Source organism: Melospiza georgiana, chromosome 1 (assembly GCF_028018845.1).
Source record: "Melospiza georgiana isolate bMelGeo1 chromosome 1, bMelGeo1.pri, whole genome shotgun sequence".
Classification (NCBI taxonomy): Eukaryota; Metazoa; Chordata; class Aves; order Passeriformes; family Passerellidae; genus Melospiza; species Melospiza georgiana.
Genome location: NC_080430.1, coordinates 131,973,551 through 131,991,450, shown reverse-complemented (window position 1 = coordinate 131,991,450; position 17,900 = coordinate 131,973,551). Strand labels below are relative to the sequence as shown.

Here is a 17,900-nt window from a genome sequence, read left to right as displayed (position 1 = left end):
GAGATGTAATTCTGTGATGCACAAAATAAAAAAAAATTAAAGTGACTGACCAATGAGGGAACTCATGAGTCAAAATAGATTTCTAACTGCCAACCATCTAAGGAAAAGCAAAGAATTTAAAGTAATTGTAAAAGCACACAAGTCATATGGATTGGTGTTAAACAAGGGTGCACACATTTATACATCAAAGAACAATTTCACAGAGGTAGCAATTACATGAACACAAAAAGCATCCGCAACCAGTAAGAAAAGGTGCACTAACTACAAGAAAGACCTTGCAGTTCGCTACAGCAAACAGTAAAGAAGCTGGAAAGCCTGTGTGCTTAGGGAAAATAAAAATCTTCACAGCAAAGGAAAGGCACAACTCATCAACATAGAGAAAAACACCAAAAATTCAAATGAAAACAACTAAATAATGTCTGCAAAACTGCCCTACAAGAACAAAACTCTGTTTTCTTTTTCACTCTCTCTGCTGGTTAGACACTAGAAATTGGAAAGACAGAACTTATATTTTGCAGAAAGCACATATTTCATTACTGAAAAAGCTGATGTTGAGACAAATCAAACAGGAAAAAATATTTTGCTGGTAGGTATTAAAGAATAAATCATTCATTTTGCTTCTTTTTTCCAAACTTCTTTCCTCTCTGAACAGATTATATACAGCCTTAAAGACTGCATTCAAGAATAACTTGCTGCCATGATTCCCTTCTTGCCACCAAAAAACCCCATGCACAGTATGTTTATAATATAAGCAGAGCCCTGAAAATTAAAAAGCATAACCTTTAGCTGAGTCTCTCAAAGAGCTGTGTAACAAAAGATGTGCTGAACAGAAAAGCAGAGGGCCTGAACTGTTTAGCAAGAAAAGAGAAAGTATACAGCACCCCTGATTGGAGATGCCCACAAGGAGAACACTTCCACCTGCTCATTAACACCTGCTAAAATGAGAAAGAAGAAAAAAACAAAAAAACGCATACCAAAAGGGTTCCAACAGCACTGTTAATGGCAAAGCATTGTGAGTGTCTGAGAAGAGTTAGTGAAACAATCACTAGCAGCCATAAACTGATCAAAACCAACATCATTGTCAAATAACCTTATCTGGAGTACTTGAGACGCAGCCAGGAGATTAAAAAAAAAACAAGCATTCTGTAGTTTTAAAATTATTTTCATATTATCCAACCCTGACACACACGTTACAAGACCAAATCACACTTAACACTAAGGCAGCTTAATACAAAGCCTATTTGCAGTGAGAAAGGTACGTGGCCTCAGGAATGTCCTCACTAAATACCCTGCCCAAAGCACCCCCCACTCCTCCACCAGCACTGCAACAGTTCAGGTGCTGGCTCCGGTGTTCAAGTGGCAGCACCAGCACCACAGGGCTTTGAACCACACAGAAATCCCAATGACTCAGCCATTCTAACGATTCCTGTTTCTGGAGCTTTCAGCAGAATATTCAGCTCCTGAGCTGCAGAACACCACGGGACACAGCCTGAAGGGCTGCAGTGAAGACAGCATTTATGAAAACTCCTGGAGAAACGAGGAAGAAGGTGGTGACCGGTGTAACTGGCTGCAAAGCACCAAGCAGCATACAAGGAGAGACCAGAAACAGTTTCTTGTTGGTTAAATGCAAGCAACAGTCCTGGGACAGAGAAACACATCAAAGACTTCAGCATCAGCTCTTGATGGCAGGGGCAAGGGGGCAAGGTGAAGAGGGAGCAGGAGGGAAAAATGGAGAGACAAAGGGCACAAGAACAATTGGAGAGAAGGACAGAATGTGTCTCATTCCTCTCTCCCTCATTGAGCCTCTATTTTCATAACACAAGCAGTTAAAACAGAACAAATAAATCAGTAAATGCAGGCACTGCTTTACTCTGACTAAAGGATGCAAGTGCCATATGTGTGTGAGGTACAGATCTCTATACATGAGAAAATCCAAAGGAGATGCAGAGAAGTTGAGTATAAACCTGGACAGAAAGGTGTTCTGGGTTATTTTTTTGCTCTAGAATCTAAAGTACGAGGTGGTGGTTATGAGCTATTTTAGAGGTCTTCCAGAAGGGAAGCTGTTCCTTAAATCAGAAGGACTAACTAAACTACACTTCTGGGAGAGACCTGTGAAAATTATTTTCTTGTTCCAAGAAGGTTTGACTTTCCACATAACATCTAGTCTCTTAACAAGGAAAATACATCCTAGCAGATAATTATACTTTTATAAATCCAGTTATTTGAGAAAACATTAATTCCTAGTCCGACCAGAATCTTATTTGCCATCAGCAAAATTCTAGAAGAGGAAAACCTAAGAGGCACTCAATCCCAGCATAAAGAAAAATCTGAACTGCAACATGAAAGAGCAAGAGATTTCCTCCCCAAAAATGAAAGAAAAAGTATGACTACAGTACTCTACAGTCATTATATATAGATTTTACAAAATAAATTGGTGATATGCTACAGAAGTAGGGATTAAAAAAATCCCTGAAAGTTCAAAAATAAAAATAAAGCTGGAATAAAGAATAGAAAGCCATCAATTACTGTCATGAGTTACAAAAAACAGAACAGCCACTCCAAGAAACATAAATAAATGTGGTGTATTGTGCAGAAGAACTAGCACATTGAAACATTTAAAAAGAATGGCTGGGATCAATTATACTGATACATTAAAAGAGAAGGCAGCAGGAGAAATCAGTGCAGTCATCTGAAGTAGAGGTGGCACATGGAAGCCTTGAGACATTGCTCTGCTTCACAGCACTCACACAAGGAGAAGCAAGATGAAGACACTCAACATCACTGTGCTGTGCACTTACACTTGGCCTTCTGCCAATAAAGCCCAAACATTTCTGTCCCCTCATTTTCAGGAGGAACTCGACAACTGCCAACATGTCCACCGACACAAACATTACAAAACAATTGTTTCACAAACAGTTCATACTCTAAGATCAAGTTCTTCCTCTTCCCACAAAACCTGAAACGTTGTGTTTTTCAGTGAACATTAAACTCCAGTTTTTTTAAGAAAGGACTGGAAAACCTTCATTAACACTCCCCATGCCTGTTAAGCAGCCTTTCACTTGGCAGCAGCATGCAGGAGATGGGCATGATTAAAATCCAAGTACTTGAGAAAATTCTGTCTATAACCACTTTGTTTTTCCCTTGTATGTAACCTGTATCCTCACGTGAGCTTGCCAATGATATTGAAAAACCAAACAATGACAACAAAGGAAAATTACAACACCAACAGGCAAATGTTGTAACTATTTCAAAAGCAAATCTCCTTTCTAGTGAGAGAAAAAACTATAAAGCACATCTAAAGTACAGTTAAAGATTCAAGATGCAAGAAAACACTGTGTCAACTACTGCACAAATCATTCAGCATAAAATCAGAACATCTCTAAATTATTCCTAAAGTAAAAGGTATTCTGAAAAGGACTCTTCCTTAAAAGTATTGTGTTACTGTTGCAGTGCAGTGTTAGTCAAGGGAAAAAACGGAGTTTTGACAGCACCTCCATTGAAAAGTCACAAAGGCCCAGAATGTCACTTGGGCATCATCATTGCTGCTTTCTGGGCTGTGTTACAGATTCATGCAACAGACAACTGCATTGTGTGCTTCTCTGCAAGGAAGGGGAGATAAAAGTGCCCTGTACCTGTACAACACTGGGATTCTAGGACATCCCTGCAGCTTTTCAGTGTCCACATGAAATTCCTGCTACCTGTAAACAGATGCACCACAGATATGATGCCAAGAGATCCCTCTCAGTAACTGCTCCTGTGAACAGGCACCAAAGTCAAGAATTCTGGTGTTCACATCTGTTTTGCCAAGTAAACATGGTCCATTTCACACCCCTACTGCATCCAAGGACAGCACCAGAAACTCAGCCCACAAAAAATCATCTGCATTTCCTCTGGACTTGCAGAAAAAGGGGGTGGCCCAGAATAGTTGGGAATACCAACAACTGGGAAACTGTACAAAACTGCCAATAAAGGAGCTATTATGCACAGCCATGAAAAATTTGCTTCAAATCTTAAGAAATAACCTGAGTTAATATCTTACAAAAAACTGAGCATAGATTTTCCCTTCCACTAAAGAAACAAATGCGAGTTCTCATCACAATTTCCAGAAATAAGCTTCAAAACCCATGTGGAATATAAAAACCTGCCAGAGTTTAGACATTCCCAAATCTAGTTCTTTCTGACCTAATCCAAAGATTTAAACATCTCTTAGTTTCAGTTATGCCAGCCACACACCTCCAGCTAGGCAATAAAGTTACAGCAAATGCCACATCCACCCCAAAACATCTGGCAGGTTATGCTAACTTCACAGTTTGATTCTCTGTCCTGGGATACCACCAGTTCCCAAGGTTTCCATTGCTGCTGGTGACATTGGTTACTCCCCAGACATTTCCATTTCTTTTCCTAAATTTTTGCTGGTGCCTCCTACTTCCTTTATTTGAGCCATGCAGCACTGTCAGCCTGAAAGTACAGTGTAGGCCTGTCCCTTCTCACCCCACTGCCTGCTAAAACCACCCTAGACAGTAACTACAAACCAATTCATTTTCAAAGCTTTACACAGTAGGTACTGTCACATAATGCATTATTGGGGAAGTCATCAGATGTTTAAGACTACATTTTTCTCAAGTCCTATCTTCCTAAAAGAATGCTTTTAAAGAATTTTTTCTAAATGGGGAATGTACAGGTCTTAAAGATGAATGCAAAAACTGATATCCTTTATCACAAATTTACATTGCCTAGTCTCTAGATTTTTTCATTATCAGGAAGTAAAAGCAAAATCAGAGCTCAAAGACAGTAAATACGTATATCAACCAAATAATTACATTCTGTACACTACACAACTACAGTCTGTGTATTGTCCAACTATATCTCGTTCCAATAGAAATATATGATTGAACTTAAATTTAGCACAAAGCAAAACTGTTTTATGCACTAAGAAGTCAAATGATAAATTATTTTTAAAAACAAGCACGGTAATTAATATAACCTGATAGCCTATATATTTGAGAAAATACATCTACTGTGGGAATATTCCTGGGTTTTGCCTCTTCCCACTCCCTGATTTGCAATTGCAACTATGCAACGCCCACCCCCTCAAGCATCCATCCCTCCAGCAGCAGAGCACAAGGACGCTTCCCAACGTGAAAAGAGAGCGCTCATGTGTGTTCCTGCCACAGACCTGAACCATCGAGTGGGAGACCCTCAGGGCAGAGGACTCTGCTCGGCGACCAAGTTTCCCTCACTTCATGTTAAAATTGTTGTGAACTCAAGCAGCCCCCAAGGGTTCCCTTCCGCCGGGGCATTTACTGGCGGGTGTATTTCGGGGCATCCACCGTACAGAAGACTCTTCCCCACATGACAGACCCCTCCGGCCGCTAAGCAAGGCCCAGCACCGTCCCTGTCCCACCGCCCCTTCACACACCCGGCACCGAGGCCTCACCCTGGCCGTGCCACCGCTCCCGGGCGGGGAAGGGGCCGCCCGCGAAGGGTCCTTACCTCTTGGGCGCTGTTTGCTCCATGCCGTCGCCGCCGCGGCCCGCCGGGGCCGGTGACCGAGCTCCCGGGCCCCGCCGAACCCGCACAGCTCCGGAGCGACCTCACCGCCCCTCAACGCGGGGCCCACGCTCCCCACGGCCGCGCTCCGGCTGCCGCCACTACCGCTACCTCCGGCCGCGGCGGGGGCCGGCCCCTCCGCGCCGCTGATTGGCCACAGCCGTGGTACGGCCGGCGCTGATAGGGTGGTGTGGATGCCGCTCAGAGCGGCGGCTGCAAGAAAGCCCCGCCCACCGCGAGACAAGCGGGCGCAGTCGCGCCGGCGGCAGGGGAAGATCATGGAGGCCGCGGTGCTGCCGAGCTCCCGGCGTGCCCCGCGCGGCCACGGCCCGCGGGGTACGCCGGGAGTTGTAGTCCGCCCGCGGAACCCGCCGCGCCCGCGGGGCGTCCTTGCGAGCCGGGCCGTCCGAACCGGGCCGTGCGAACCGGCACCCCCGCGGCGCCGTTCCGCCGCCGCGCCTCGTCCCCCGGCTGTGGGCGCTGCGCCGCCGGGCGAGGGTGGCCCGGGGCAGCACCGCCGCCTAAGGGCGGCTCTTCCCCCGCGGCCACCCCGTGGCCTCGGGGCAGCGCTGCCGGGCGGGCGAGCCTTTCACCCGCGTGTGCGCGCCCGGCGAGGCAGCGGCGCCCGGACCCTCCTCAGAAAGCCAAGGGCGTGTGGGCAGCCGGCTGCAGGGCAGGGCTGAGGGAATGCCTGGGGTCAGTCACGGCAGGACGGCCGACCTGCGCCCCGCAGGCCCTCGGGACACGGGAAAGCTGCTGAGGGGAAAAGTGCCGGCTCTTGGGTGCGTGGTGCCAAAGCACACAAGTTACCCTGCGAAGCTGGGGAAGCTGTCACGTAATTATTCAAGCAGCAGGTCTCAGGCTCCAGAGCGCCATGTGACAGCTGCAATTTCATTACCTTACAACTTCGACTTTCTGCTGTTTATGTGCTTGAATCTGATGGATCCAAGTAGATCCAGCCAAGTCAATACAAGAACAGCTAAAATGCTCAAGCCAATTTCTATATCCTTTCCTGACAGTAGGTTTATTTGCCTAACTAATGGAAGTTCAAGGTAGTAAAACACCTAGGCAAGTTCCATATAAACACTGAGATGCCCACGTTTCACTTCAAACTGATTTTAGATGTGCAAGTATTACACTCCCACTTCATAGAAAAACCTGCACTCCATACGTAATTTTGCCTCTTTGATGTGCATTAGCAAGGGAATTCAGAATGACTGAAGTCCTACTGTTGTGCAAGTTCTCTACTTTGTCTGAGTCAATCCAACCCAGTTGACTCACTGCAGTCGGGCCAAATGCACAATGGCAATATTGAATGAACCCTCAAAACAAATCACGCACCACCATATGACCTTTTAGGTTTCTTTGTTTTTCTGAGTCATGGAAAAACTGCAATGGAACATCTTCCTTTGCACAACAGATTAATGCAGAGCTCTTCCAAGCATCATCCCACAAGCCACAGTGGCTCACCAGCAGTGCTGCCAGATGTGTCCATAGCATAAACAGCAGCTTGTAGGATATGCCAAAAAAAAACCACCCAGGAAAAGGAGCCAGCAGATGCCTGAGATGGAGTATGGTATGAGTGCCTCAGAAAGTGGTGAGAAGGAATCCCACAAGATGTCTCATTTTCCAGTTCAAGGACAGCTGAGGTCAGGCAGATAGCAAATGCCACATGGCCAGTGTCCAGCTTTGTTCTGCAGGGTATTTGGCTATAGCCACTGACCAATTATTATTTACAGTTGACCAATTTCACCTAATGAAGGGAAGTCTGACATCCCTATTTGGCTTTAATACTCCTGGAATGCAGAGGTTGTCTCCACATCCTTTAACACAAATATTTGAGGCAGTATTTTGTCCAGGTTATTTCAGAGGAGGCAGGTTTTGCTCCCACATCTCAAGCCAAAGGTGCCACAGACTACACATTAAAGCAAAGAAAAGGATTCTTAGAAATAAAATACAGGTACTATATTATGTTTGTAACAGCAATACAAAGAAACGGAGCCAAGAAGTTCTCCCTCTCTCCCTTCACACATATATTTCATTTTCTGGAAGAACTTAGGTTAAACAGTCTAATCTGCCACTTACACCTTTCCCTTAAACAACAGTTGACAAGAACAAAAGAAAATTTTTCCAAGCAAAAAGAGCACATTTAGAAATTTTCTTGTTTCATTTGAAACTATTTAATACCACAATCCCCACTTCAAAAAATACCCTGACTCCTCAGTAACTGAGGAAGATGGAGCAGGACTGTCCTCCATCTATGCCACTGAAGAAAGAAAAGGGTGTAAAAAACTCCAGATGTCTGAAAGAGGAGAAGTTAGGTAGCCTGGCTTTATTATATAGTGGGGCAGACAGTGCCAAGAAAAGTATGGACTAATTCCATGCCTCTCTCACAGAAATTTAAGTTGTATCTTGTGCAATTGCCAGAAAGCTTTCTAAGTACATTTAAACTGAAAATAAAACATCAGTGGGATAATACATATACCACAGTATTTTTCAAGACCACTTTATTCATCTTTTATAATTTCTAGTAGTATTTTTCGTCAATGACATTGGAATAAATAACACTCTGTCACCTTTCCCCTATGACATGAATTTGAGAACCATGCTGTGAAATACAACACTGATTTGGTATTCATTACAATACTGTACCTAGCCACTGGCAAAGAAGGAACTTTGAAAGGGAAAACAGATTCCCTCTGTTCTCCTACCTCATTCAGAGTTCCCACTTAAGAGAAGTCTAGATGTTCTGGAGGCATGAATATACTATGAGATTGCTGGTGTCTAGACAAGATGGAGATGAGGAAGTTGCAGACACTCTACATGAGTATTCCCATGATTTCTTCCAACAACGGGTCTAACACTAGAAGGCAGCTGAGTGAGAAAAGGCTTAATGCAGCCCAATCCTAAAAATGCAGGAGGAAACTAACTGAATTACTCTTTTTCTTCTGAAGTATTTTATCCATTTTACAAATTTATCTGCCTGAATTAGGACTCCCTTCTCTGCAGAACTGGCATCAACATCAAATACAATTCCTTAGACCAAAGAATGGATGAAGACCATACTTAGTTTTTGAGTACTATAATTATTTTATATTATAATACAGTTTTGTAAACAGATAAAATAATATATATTATAATTACTTATACTGAAATGAAATCAGGAATCATGATGGCATGGACAACTATTAGGTGCTTATAAACACACACAGAGGAAGTTCTCAAGCCCCTAAAAATGTGAACTATAAAAGTCCTAAGATATCAGTCCTGTCTCAGTTGTATGCAGTTTGTAATAAAACTAAGAAGAATAAAAGTTACTTGAGAAGCTCATGTCTGCATTTCTAACAGATATTACTAATGTTGGGATTTAAATTACAAATATATACTTCAAAGTCATTCATAAACATCATGCAAATAAATTACCTATGTTATAGCAGGGACCTTATCTCATTCCTTTGATAGCAAATAAAAGCACATTTACTTCAGAAGGTATTCGATCAGGCTCATTTAAACAAAGTTCATTGTAATGAATACATGATGCTACTGTAAAGCAGCAGAACTGATAAATAGTGTGTGTTTTCCAAGAGATACTTGTCATGAACACTCCCCAAAGAAAATGCCCCTAGTCCTCCATCATGTCTGTGGTGCTTTTCACAAGCCAGCTCTTTTTCCCATGTGCTTTCTACCCTTTCACCATTGTAGCTCCCATTTCTTTCACACAGACAGGGTCCTCTGTGCTCTCTCCCTTGATGTGGAATTGCCATCCCACAGCGGTTCCATTCACCTGCTTGGCACACCAAAACCAACAAAATCCATAGAGACCCCCGAGCACACTCCCAGCTTGATCTCCCTTAAACCCTCCCCATCCCTGGTGTCTCACCATGCCTGGGCCCACTCTGGCATTTCCCCAGGGAGTTCCAAGGGGGCTCTGTCTCCATTACACCTGCAGATTAGCTCACAGGAGAAGGTGTTTGGCTCACAGGAGAAGGCTGCAGGCCAGTCCACAGTGTGGTCCCAAACCCATGTAAGGATAGATTTTCCCTTATTTCTCCTTTGCCTTGTGGTTAACTGCCCCACAAGCAGGGCATTCTTTCTCCTTTACCCTTGAGTTTTGTAAAAATAGGAATTTACTGTAATTACTCCAACTTTTCAAGAAACATGTTTAAGACTAGTAAGGTAAGTCACAAATGATTGTGAGGGGGAGAAAGGCAGAGGATGGCAGGCAAGCCCAAAGATGGAATGAATGCAGGAGCCTGCTTTCTGTGGAATCCAATTCATAAATTCAGTAGATAAATAGTCAACAACACATTTGCATCTCTCTCCCTGTGACTGCCTGATAGTGATCTGGTATGCCAAAAGTTAAGGAAAAGGCCTTGAATGAAATACCAACTTGTTTATACAAAAGATAAGGAAAATTGACTTCTGCCTGTATTTTCTTCCTACCTAACATGTCTAATGTGAAGTAACCTTGAAGACTTATCTAAGAATTTGTTATATACTTTCCTAACCTTGTCAGTCATAAAATAGTTACACATAAAATATAAAAGAACATCATATTTTCAAGTCTGGAATAAAATTTATACTTTTCTAAAGTGAGTTTTTAAGTAAGAACAAGGCGAGGGGGGGTGGTCTCCTTTCCTGAACTATTCACAATTTAATGGTTAATTAATGTCACTAAAGGGAAAATTAATTTTTGCTGGTCCAACAAAAGGAAGAGGCAGAAAATAAAAAGTCAGGCAATATAAGTAAAGCAATATAGAGTCTGCTGTCTGTATCTAGTCTGTTAAAGTCAGCATGATTCACAAAATTCCTACTTAACATTAAAAAGAGCCATAAAAACCCCATTTTTTATGGCTGCAATTCCTCTCCTACCTAGTATACATTATTTTGATATCCAAAATATTATTACTGGACCTAAAGCCATTTGTTGATTAGGATAGGCTTTTACTGTTGACTAATCATTTAGCTCACAGTCTTGGTAACAGGATATATATAGACTTACCATTTGCTATTTTTCCTATAATAGCACACTATGGTAAAAATAAACCATGGATACAGAGTTGCTATTTACAGTTGACCACAGAAGATATTCTGGTCTGTACTACAGCTGCATTGATTGTGCTCATGGGATCAACAGATTGGCATTAACGTCCAAAAAAAATCATTTTGGTTTGTGAAGCAATTACTGTTGTTGTGGTAATACTGAGGCTTACTCTGGATTCTCTTCTGCACAAAAATATTCCTTCTCTTTCTGAGAGCAGCCATCTGCTCTCCAGTGTGCAAAGAAGTGTGCTCACACCCTGGAGAATAAATAAATAGCATTTAACTAGCAAGCCTTGATGCCTGCAGTTGGGGTGGAAACTAGTATCAATAACAAAAGAAAGATTGAATCATCATTACTTGATGAAGCAAGTACTACATGAAACCAGCTTCAGCTGGGTGAGCACACACAGCCTTATGCCCAAGGCTTCCACCACCATGGTGGCTGGATTTTCTCCTATCTTCCTTTAGCTCCTGAGCTAAGAATTTTAATAATACGAGGCAGAAATATTTAGGGAAGATAAGGATTTCATTTTTTTTTTACAATTTTTAGGGATAAAGATTTCAAGAGGCTAACAAAACCCATTCTTTCAGATTCAAAGGAGGGAAGTTTCCTTGCCCTTGTGGGCCTTTCACCTAAGTGTTGGAAGAGAAGTATCAATATATGTGATGCCAAACGACAGAATAAAAAATAAGGAGAACTCAACAACATGAAAGCACATTGTGAATACTGAGCACTGCAAAAACAATGTCATGAAGCACTTACAGTTTATTCAGTTACAGGGTTTTGGGGTTTTTAGTAAAACCCTTCCTATTTATTTCTGAAGTGCATCTCCAGCTTGCTTCATAAATATTAAAAAGCAAATGTTTTTATGAGGAAGAATCACTCATCTAAATGCTTTACAATCCAGAAACCACATTTCAGTTTCTTACTTTTTTCCAACTTTCCCGACCAAAGCATGCCAGAAGATCATAATTCAAGTCCAAATAAGTTACTTGTATAACATGTACAGTCACACTTTAAAAAAAAATCCAAAACCTAAACACAATTCCAGTCTTAAAACTTCACAAAAAAAAAAAAAAGTTCAGGGACATAACAGCCATTTCATGACTGACTATGAAGTAATGTGTCTGATTACAAGATAAGGACCCATGGAAAAATCGAAAATCTAAACAAGAAAAATATTAAGATTTGCATTTACATTCCCATTTTGCACTTAAAAGCAGTGGGAAGCCTTCCCCACAGCAGCCTGTGTGCTAAACAAAAAACAAATCAGCAAATAAAGAAAATTTTCACAGAACTGGCTTTGTACGATGCACTCCTTTGAGTCTCCTCTAAGCAGATTTGGATTGGTTCTATGGGGGAGAGTTTTATGGCATCCTCACCACTCCCTAGAATGAGTCCTTAAACTGCTGTCATGACTGAGCAGAGGAACTTTCTGCTGAAAACAAGACTTCAAAGTGACTAAAGTGTACATAGGTAATGCTATAAAACCACAGCAAATCATAGAGCAGTTAACCCCATTAAATTTGAGAACTAAGCTTTTTCCACTATTCCTTCCTTTAAAATAATTTTCTTAGTGGATGATTAATGGATTTCTTTAATACCACAAGAGAATTTATCAACAGCCATCAAAACAGCCCATTTTTACCCAGCCTGGCATTGGCAAAAAGAAAAAAAAATTTTGGTGGCATGATTTTCTTTCAGAGTTCAGGAAAATAGAGTAATTCCATATGCTAGGAGCTTTCCAAATAGAAACAGTTAATTTACCACATAAGGAATATCACATGCATACCACTTCCACCTAACATGAATCACTCCTTCCAGTTGAGAAAACTAAGGTCTTTTATCTTCCTCAGGGTGGAGTCCATCTCCTCCCATAGATCCCTACAGAATAAAACTGCTAATGGTTTGAAGATTTAAAGGCATTACTTCTTTTACTTTCTTGTGTCCATATATCACAGTTCAATGTCTTCTAAACAAGAGAGAGCTTAATGTTTTTGTGTAACCTTGAACAGGTCGGTACAAAACTTTTATTGCTTCATCCTTGAGCTCTTCTGTAGTTCCATAATCTAATTTGTTATACTGGTGGTATTCAGCTGCTCTTACTAGACTAACAACATGCAGTATAAGGGCCTTAAAGCTAATTTTAAAATGGATGTGCTAATTTGAATACTAGGGTAAACAAGAAAAAGCTGAAACAGAATAAAAAAGCCAAACTACATGTTTTAATATATGCTGTGTCTCTCCTTCAATAAGGTTAATAGATAGCAAATCACTGCTCTATGCAGCTCAAACTAGGCAGAACGTCTCTAGGACCTCATCTAAAATCTGTTGACATCAACAGAATCTTTCTTTCAAATATACTACTTTGAGGATCAGTCCTTAAAGGAGGGTCCTGTCTAATTTTCTCATGGGATTGTGAATATAAAGGCAGATTTTTATTTGACTAGTGTTCCCATGCTTGGCCCATTTCATCTCCCAGGAGGATGGGGGAAAACCCAAGATTTGAGACAGATCATATTAGACACTACCATTTCTTTGAAATAATCTCTTAATAATGTGTCATTTTTTCATTAGATGAGAAATTATGCAGTCAGAGAAGATAAAGAGTGTAGAAGTGGTCCCTTTATTGTGGAATGGATAGTAAGCATCTGAAATTTTAGACAGTAGGAAAATCTGCTGTTCCTAGTCACAGGGACACTTATGCAATGTTGTATAATATGCATTGCCTGCTAATGCATTACAATATCTAAGTATAATTTGCATTGCAATGGTATAGCAATTTTAAGTGAGAAAATGTGTAGGAATATTAAAACCACATAACTGTGTTAGTATACCCACAAATATATACAGCACTAATTTTGCATAAAGTAACAGAAACAACACATTATAAACACTTGACTCAAATGTTATTGGCATTTTTCTTGACCTTTCAAAATGATCTTTCAAAAACAAGTACATCATTTTGATGGGTGTGGGATACTCAAAAGCTCTAAATGAAATGCTTTAAAAGCAGTCTTCAAAACTGTGTTCTAAATTATACTGCATTAGGCTACACAAGACCAGTTTTTGGCACCTGTTCTTGAAATGAAGGGGAAGAAAGCACATTGAAACAAGATTATGCATTATTTTTCAGGAATTCAGCAATTTCTTGGAGAGATTAAATTTACTACAGCTTTAAAATAACATAGTCAGTGTGCATTTTGAATGGTTGCAGGACTGGGTAACAGCTAGCACAGGAACCTCAGGGGATTTTATTGTAGCTAACCCATCATTCTGTTCTGTTCCTACTTTTACAGGCAAAAGGAAAATGTTGTACTTAATACAATATTTATAGCTATAACTAATAGTCAGTTCTCTTCTGGTTTTACTGTACCAGCACGTATAAGAAATACACAGAACTATATCTATATTACTGCTACTACTTTGCAAAATGTTGAATATTTTGCAAAGCTGGCTCTCTAATAGAAGGCAGTTAAAGCCCTCTGCACTGAAATCTGCCAAAGCTGATACTGCAATCACAAACATGTGTTGTTACACTTCTTGTGGCTCATCTCCACATGGTGCAGCTGTTGTGTTGGCTAAAGAAAATGCAGGCCCAAGGGAAACAAATTTAATTCAGCTGGGTTGACTTCCACTAAAAGAAGTGCTTTAAGGAGAACAGGTGTCTTACAGTAAGAAGGATTGTTTGAGAGGTTTTCTCCAAAGTTGCTTTGCTTCTAGGAAAGCTATTCTAAAGTGGTATGCCTGTGATAATAATCTTTTGCAGTCTAATTTTTAAATAATGCCCTTCAGAAATGCAATGGATTCCAGAAATTCTATTTTTGTTTGTCTGGCTCAGTCCTAGGACAGGAAAGCTACTACAGGACCTTATGCTGCTCGTTAGGAGCTGGAGGAAGCCTCATTGCTGCTATTCAGTTTCCTCAGCCTCAAGAAGGTTTGTTTAATCAACAAATGATTGTACCAGGCAGACCTGCAGCCCATGTAAGTCACTAGCTGACACCCCTAGAGCTGTGCCTGCTTAAACCTGTGTAACTATTGTTTTAAGTTTAATTTTTTACTAAATTCACTTGAATGTAGCTCCTTCCTAAATATGTTCCCATTTAGTCAAAATAAGTAAGCTAAGATACAGTATGTTCTTAAAGAAGCCAGTATGAAGTATATGACTTCTTTTATTTTCCAGAAAGACATTTACCTTACACACTGTGATACCTCCTCTAGCTCCATCACGCTTTTCCAATTCTCTGCTGTGTCCTCTGCTTTAGCAGAATGGAAACTGACTGAAGTCCAGCAGCCTTCACACTATGGGAAGTAGCACACCCCACAGCACTGAGGCGCTGGGGTCCCTGGGAGCTGGGAAAGTCTTTTCCCAGCAGGCTCTCAGGATGTCTGTCTGTCACTGCTGACTGAAGCAGCCCTTCAGACAGACACTGCAGCAGACAGCAGCTCTTTCTCTTCCTCTTGTCAGCTCTCTTTCCAAAATAAGGTTACTGCAGAAGGCAGTCTCTTGTTGTGTAGATGTCTTCACACTGCACTTTCCCCCTTTGGGCCTGTTTTTTCTATCTCCTGCAAGTTCAGAACTCCTTCTCTTTGAGGCAACAGAATTCCAAATGGGGGATAATTTTTCCACCCTCATCCCATTCCTACAGTGTTGGTTCTCCTATAAGATGTATAGGAGTTGCTTTCAGCTCTTCTTTCTCACATCTTAACTAAATAAATGTTATGACAAAATTCTGTCTTTATTTTTGAAAAGTTAAGCTTCTTAGCTTCTTCTTTGATATTTATTGCCAGATATCGTGTCTTCAGAGTATCATATGCAGACCTTGGGCTGTTTTTTGGACTTTTTCTCGAATTTCTGGATTCAAGACCCAGTAATCCTCCTTTTGAATAATATTTAGAACTCAGCAAGGTCAGTAGCAAAATTCATGAGAACTTTGATTTCTATGTCTGCACATAAAGACCTGCAACAAATCTTGCATTTTTGCCAACCTCCCTTTACAAAAGGGAAAGAAATTTGTTCTGCCCTTGCTACTTTTCCTAGTGGGACTTGTGACAAAAGTCCAAAGTCACACTGGTGGAAGGAACTGTCATGGCCATGCCTGAATTCAAAAGCCAGTAGATGGATCATACCCTGCCAGTGAGGAGGAAAAAAGTATTTCAATTAACTAAATAAGGAGAAACAACAATGTAGTGAAATCTGCAGTTGCAGTGAAACCATTAAGGAGACACTCACTCTTTACTATGTATATGTACAACCAGTATCCCAAACACTGGGGAGAAAAAAATAAAACTAAAACTATTACTTGTAGAGTAAGATGAATTGAACAAAGTGTCTGAGTATCACTGAGAGAAGCTGCTTAAAGTAATATCTGAAGTTAAGATTAGCCTCTTACTTTTCATGGCGTTGGACTGTGTGTTTATCAGGGAAGTTTTATGTTTGAGGTTCAGGGAGAAGGTGATGGCCATGTCCTCTGAATGCTTTCAGATGACTGATTTTCAGAATGTTGCTGGCATTCTTCCAGCTGGAGGCCTGGCCATTAGATAAGCTTAACATTATGGTGGCCATTTGCAAAACAGATGAGAGCAGGAATAGCAAGAGGAAATGAGAAACCCAAGAAACCTACTGAAACTCCCTGAAAATAGTCTTAGCATTGGAAGGAAAAGTCTTAGATCCTTCCACTGAAAGAAAAACTATTAAGCATAAATTTTCAGCTGGTAAAAGTATAACCATACCTCAAGGGAGACAAAAACCCTGGCGGAAGCAACGCTACCACAAGTGCCGGCTTAAAGAAATCTAGGAAACCTTGCACTAGCTTCCTGTGTGAGAGTCTAGACAAAAGGTTTTAGATATCGCCAGATAGGATACATTTACTCCTGCTTTCAAGTGGGGGGGGGGGGGGGGGGGAGGGGTGTGTTTGGTTTTTATTTTTAATGGTGAAGCCCATAGCTCTGCTGGCTAAGAACCCTGTTTAAAAATCCCTCCTCTGCCAGTATTTAAAGTGTGTTAAATTGCACTGGAGCATTACACCAGCAGAAGATTTGACAGATATCATTTGGCAGATCCTGTCATGGCCATTCACATCACCCTTACAGCTGCCTCCTCCCTCCCTCCCTCTGCCAGAAATTACTGCTTCTGGAAGTGGCTTGGCAAAAGGATCATACCTGTACTTCGGCAATTCTTGTTCAGCCAGATGCTGTAATTCAAACTTGCAAGCAGAGATAGCTGAGGGCCATTCATTTTTGCTCTGCATTTAGTAGCTAAGTCTCCTTTGCACTGGCATTTGGAAACATTGTTAGCCGTGATCCTTGGTTACCACATTTTCACTATCAAGCTTTCACATGGCAGTGGAACTTGATGTGGTGGAAACAGGAATGGGGCTCTCTCCACTGGTAATTTCCTGGCAGAGAGAAAATATTAAGTCATCTTTTTTTAATCAAAGAGCTTCACCTGAGTAAATATTCTAGCAATTCCAATTTTTAATTTTATTATCGTAGTCTGTTGCTCAAGCTGTGTTTTCTGACTGTGCAGCAATAATAGTGCTGTGAGCGCATGAAGATTTTTCAAACTGGCATTGTATTCAGTTCCTCTTACATTTCCACACATAATCTGCATAACATTATTAAATCTTTCCTGTACATTATTTAGCCTCTGGGATCAAATGAAATCATACATAACTGGAACTCTTTGGACTTTGACAGATGTCCTCTGGCAGATTTTTTGCAGTGGTTTTTAAATTGTTACTGCTTTTAGCTATTTTCTTGGCCTTTTCCTGGAATTGGACACGTGTCAGCTGCTCTGGTGGAAAACACTAACCTCTTAGCTTTTAAATATGATAAAAGTGGGTTTGAGTTACTGTACCAGACTTTGAACTGGAGCAACTTGAAGCAAAGGTATGGTCCTTTTCACCAGCTCACCTGCAGGAAGAGTAGTGCTCCACAGAGGGCTGTCAAAAGGGTTGGGAACGTAATGGGGAGAACTTGCTTGCAAACTGCTGGAGGAATATTTACAGCATCTTGTCTCTGGTCCTTTTTTCATGAGAGAGCACTGGAAAGCTGGGTATTCTCCTAAAACAGTGAAGGTAATGAAAAAAAAAAAAAAAAACCCAAAAAAAACAAAAAAAAAAAAAAAACCACAAAACCCTGAACTTTTGCAGCTCTGTTTTGAAATAATACAGATTCTCCTGAAACTGATCTGCTTTGTGTGCTGTCTCCTACTGTGTGTTATGAACTTACTCTAGGTAATACTGTACCTAGACACTGCACGGTTTCCTTTCATCTCTACACCTGCACAAGGCTTTTTATGTGT

The 17,900-nt window shown here is 41.1% G+C and overlaps 1 protein-coding gene across 1 annotated transcript in view; it reads right to left on the bottom strand.

Moving 5' to 3' along the window:
* Window positions 1-5,661, bottom strand: part of STK3 (serine/threonine kinase 3) — a 127,603-nt gene extending 121,942 nt beyond the window's left edge. The window contains exon 1 of the mRNA XM_058040779.1: window positions 5,494-5,661. Coding sequence (XP_057896762.1) covers window positions 5,494-5,516 — 23 coding nt within the window. The 5' untranslated portion in view covers window positions 5,517-5,661. The remainder of the gene's footprint in view (window positions 1-5,493) is intronic.
* Window positions 5,662-17,900: the final 12,239 nt, after the last annotated feature.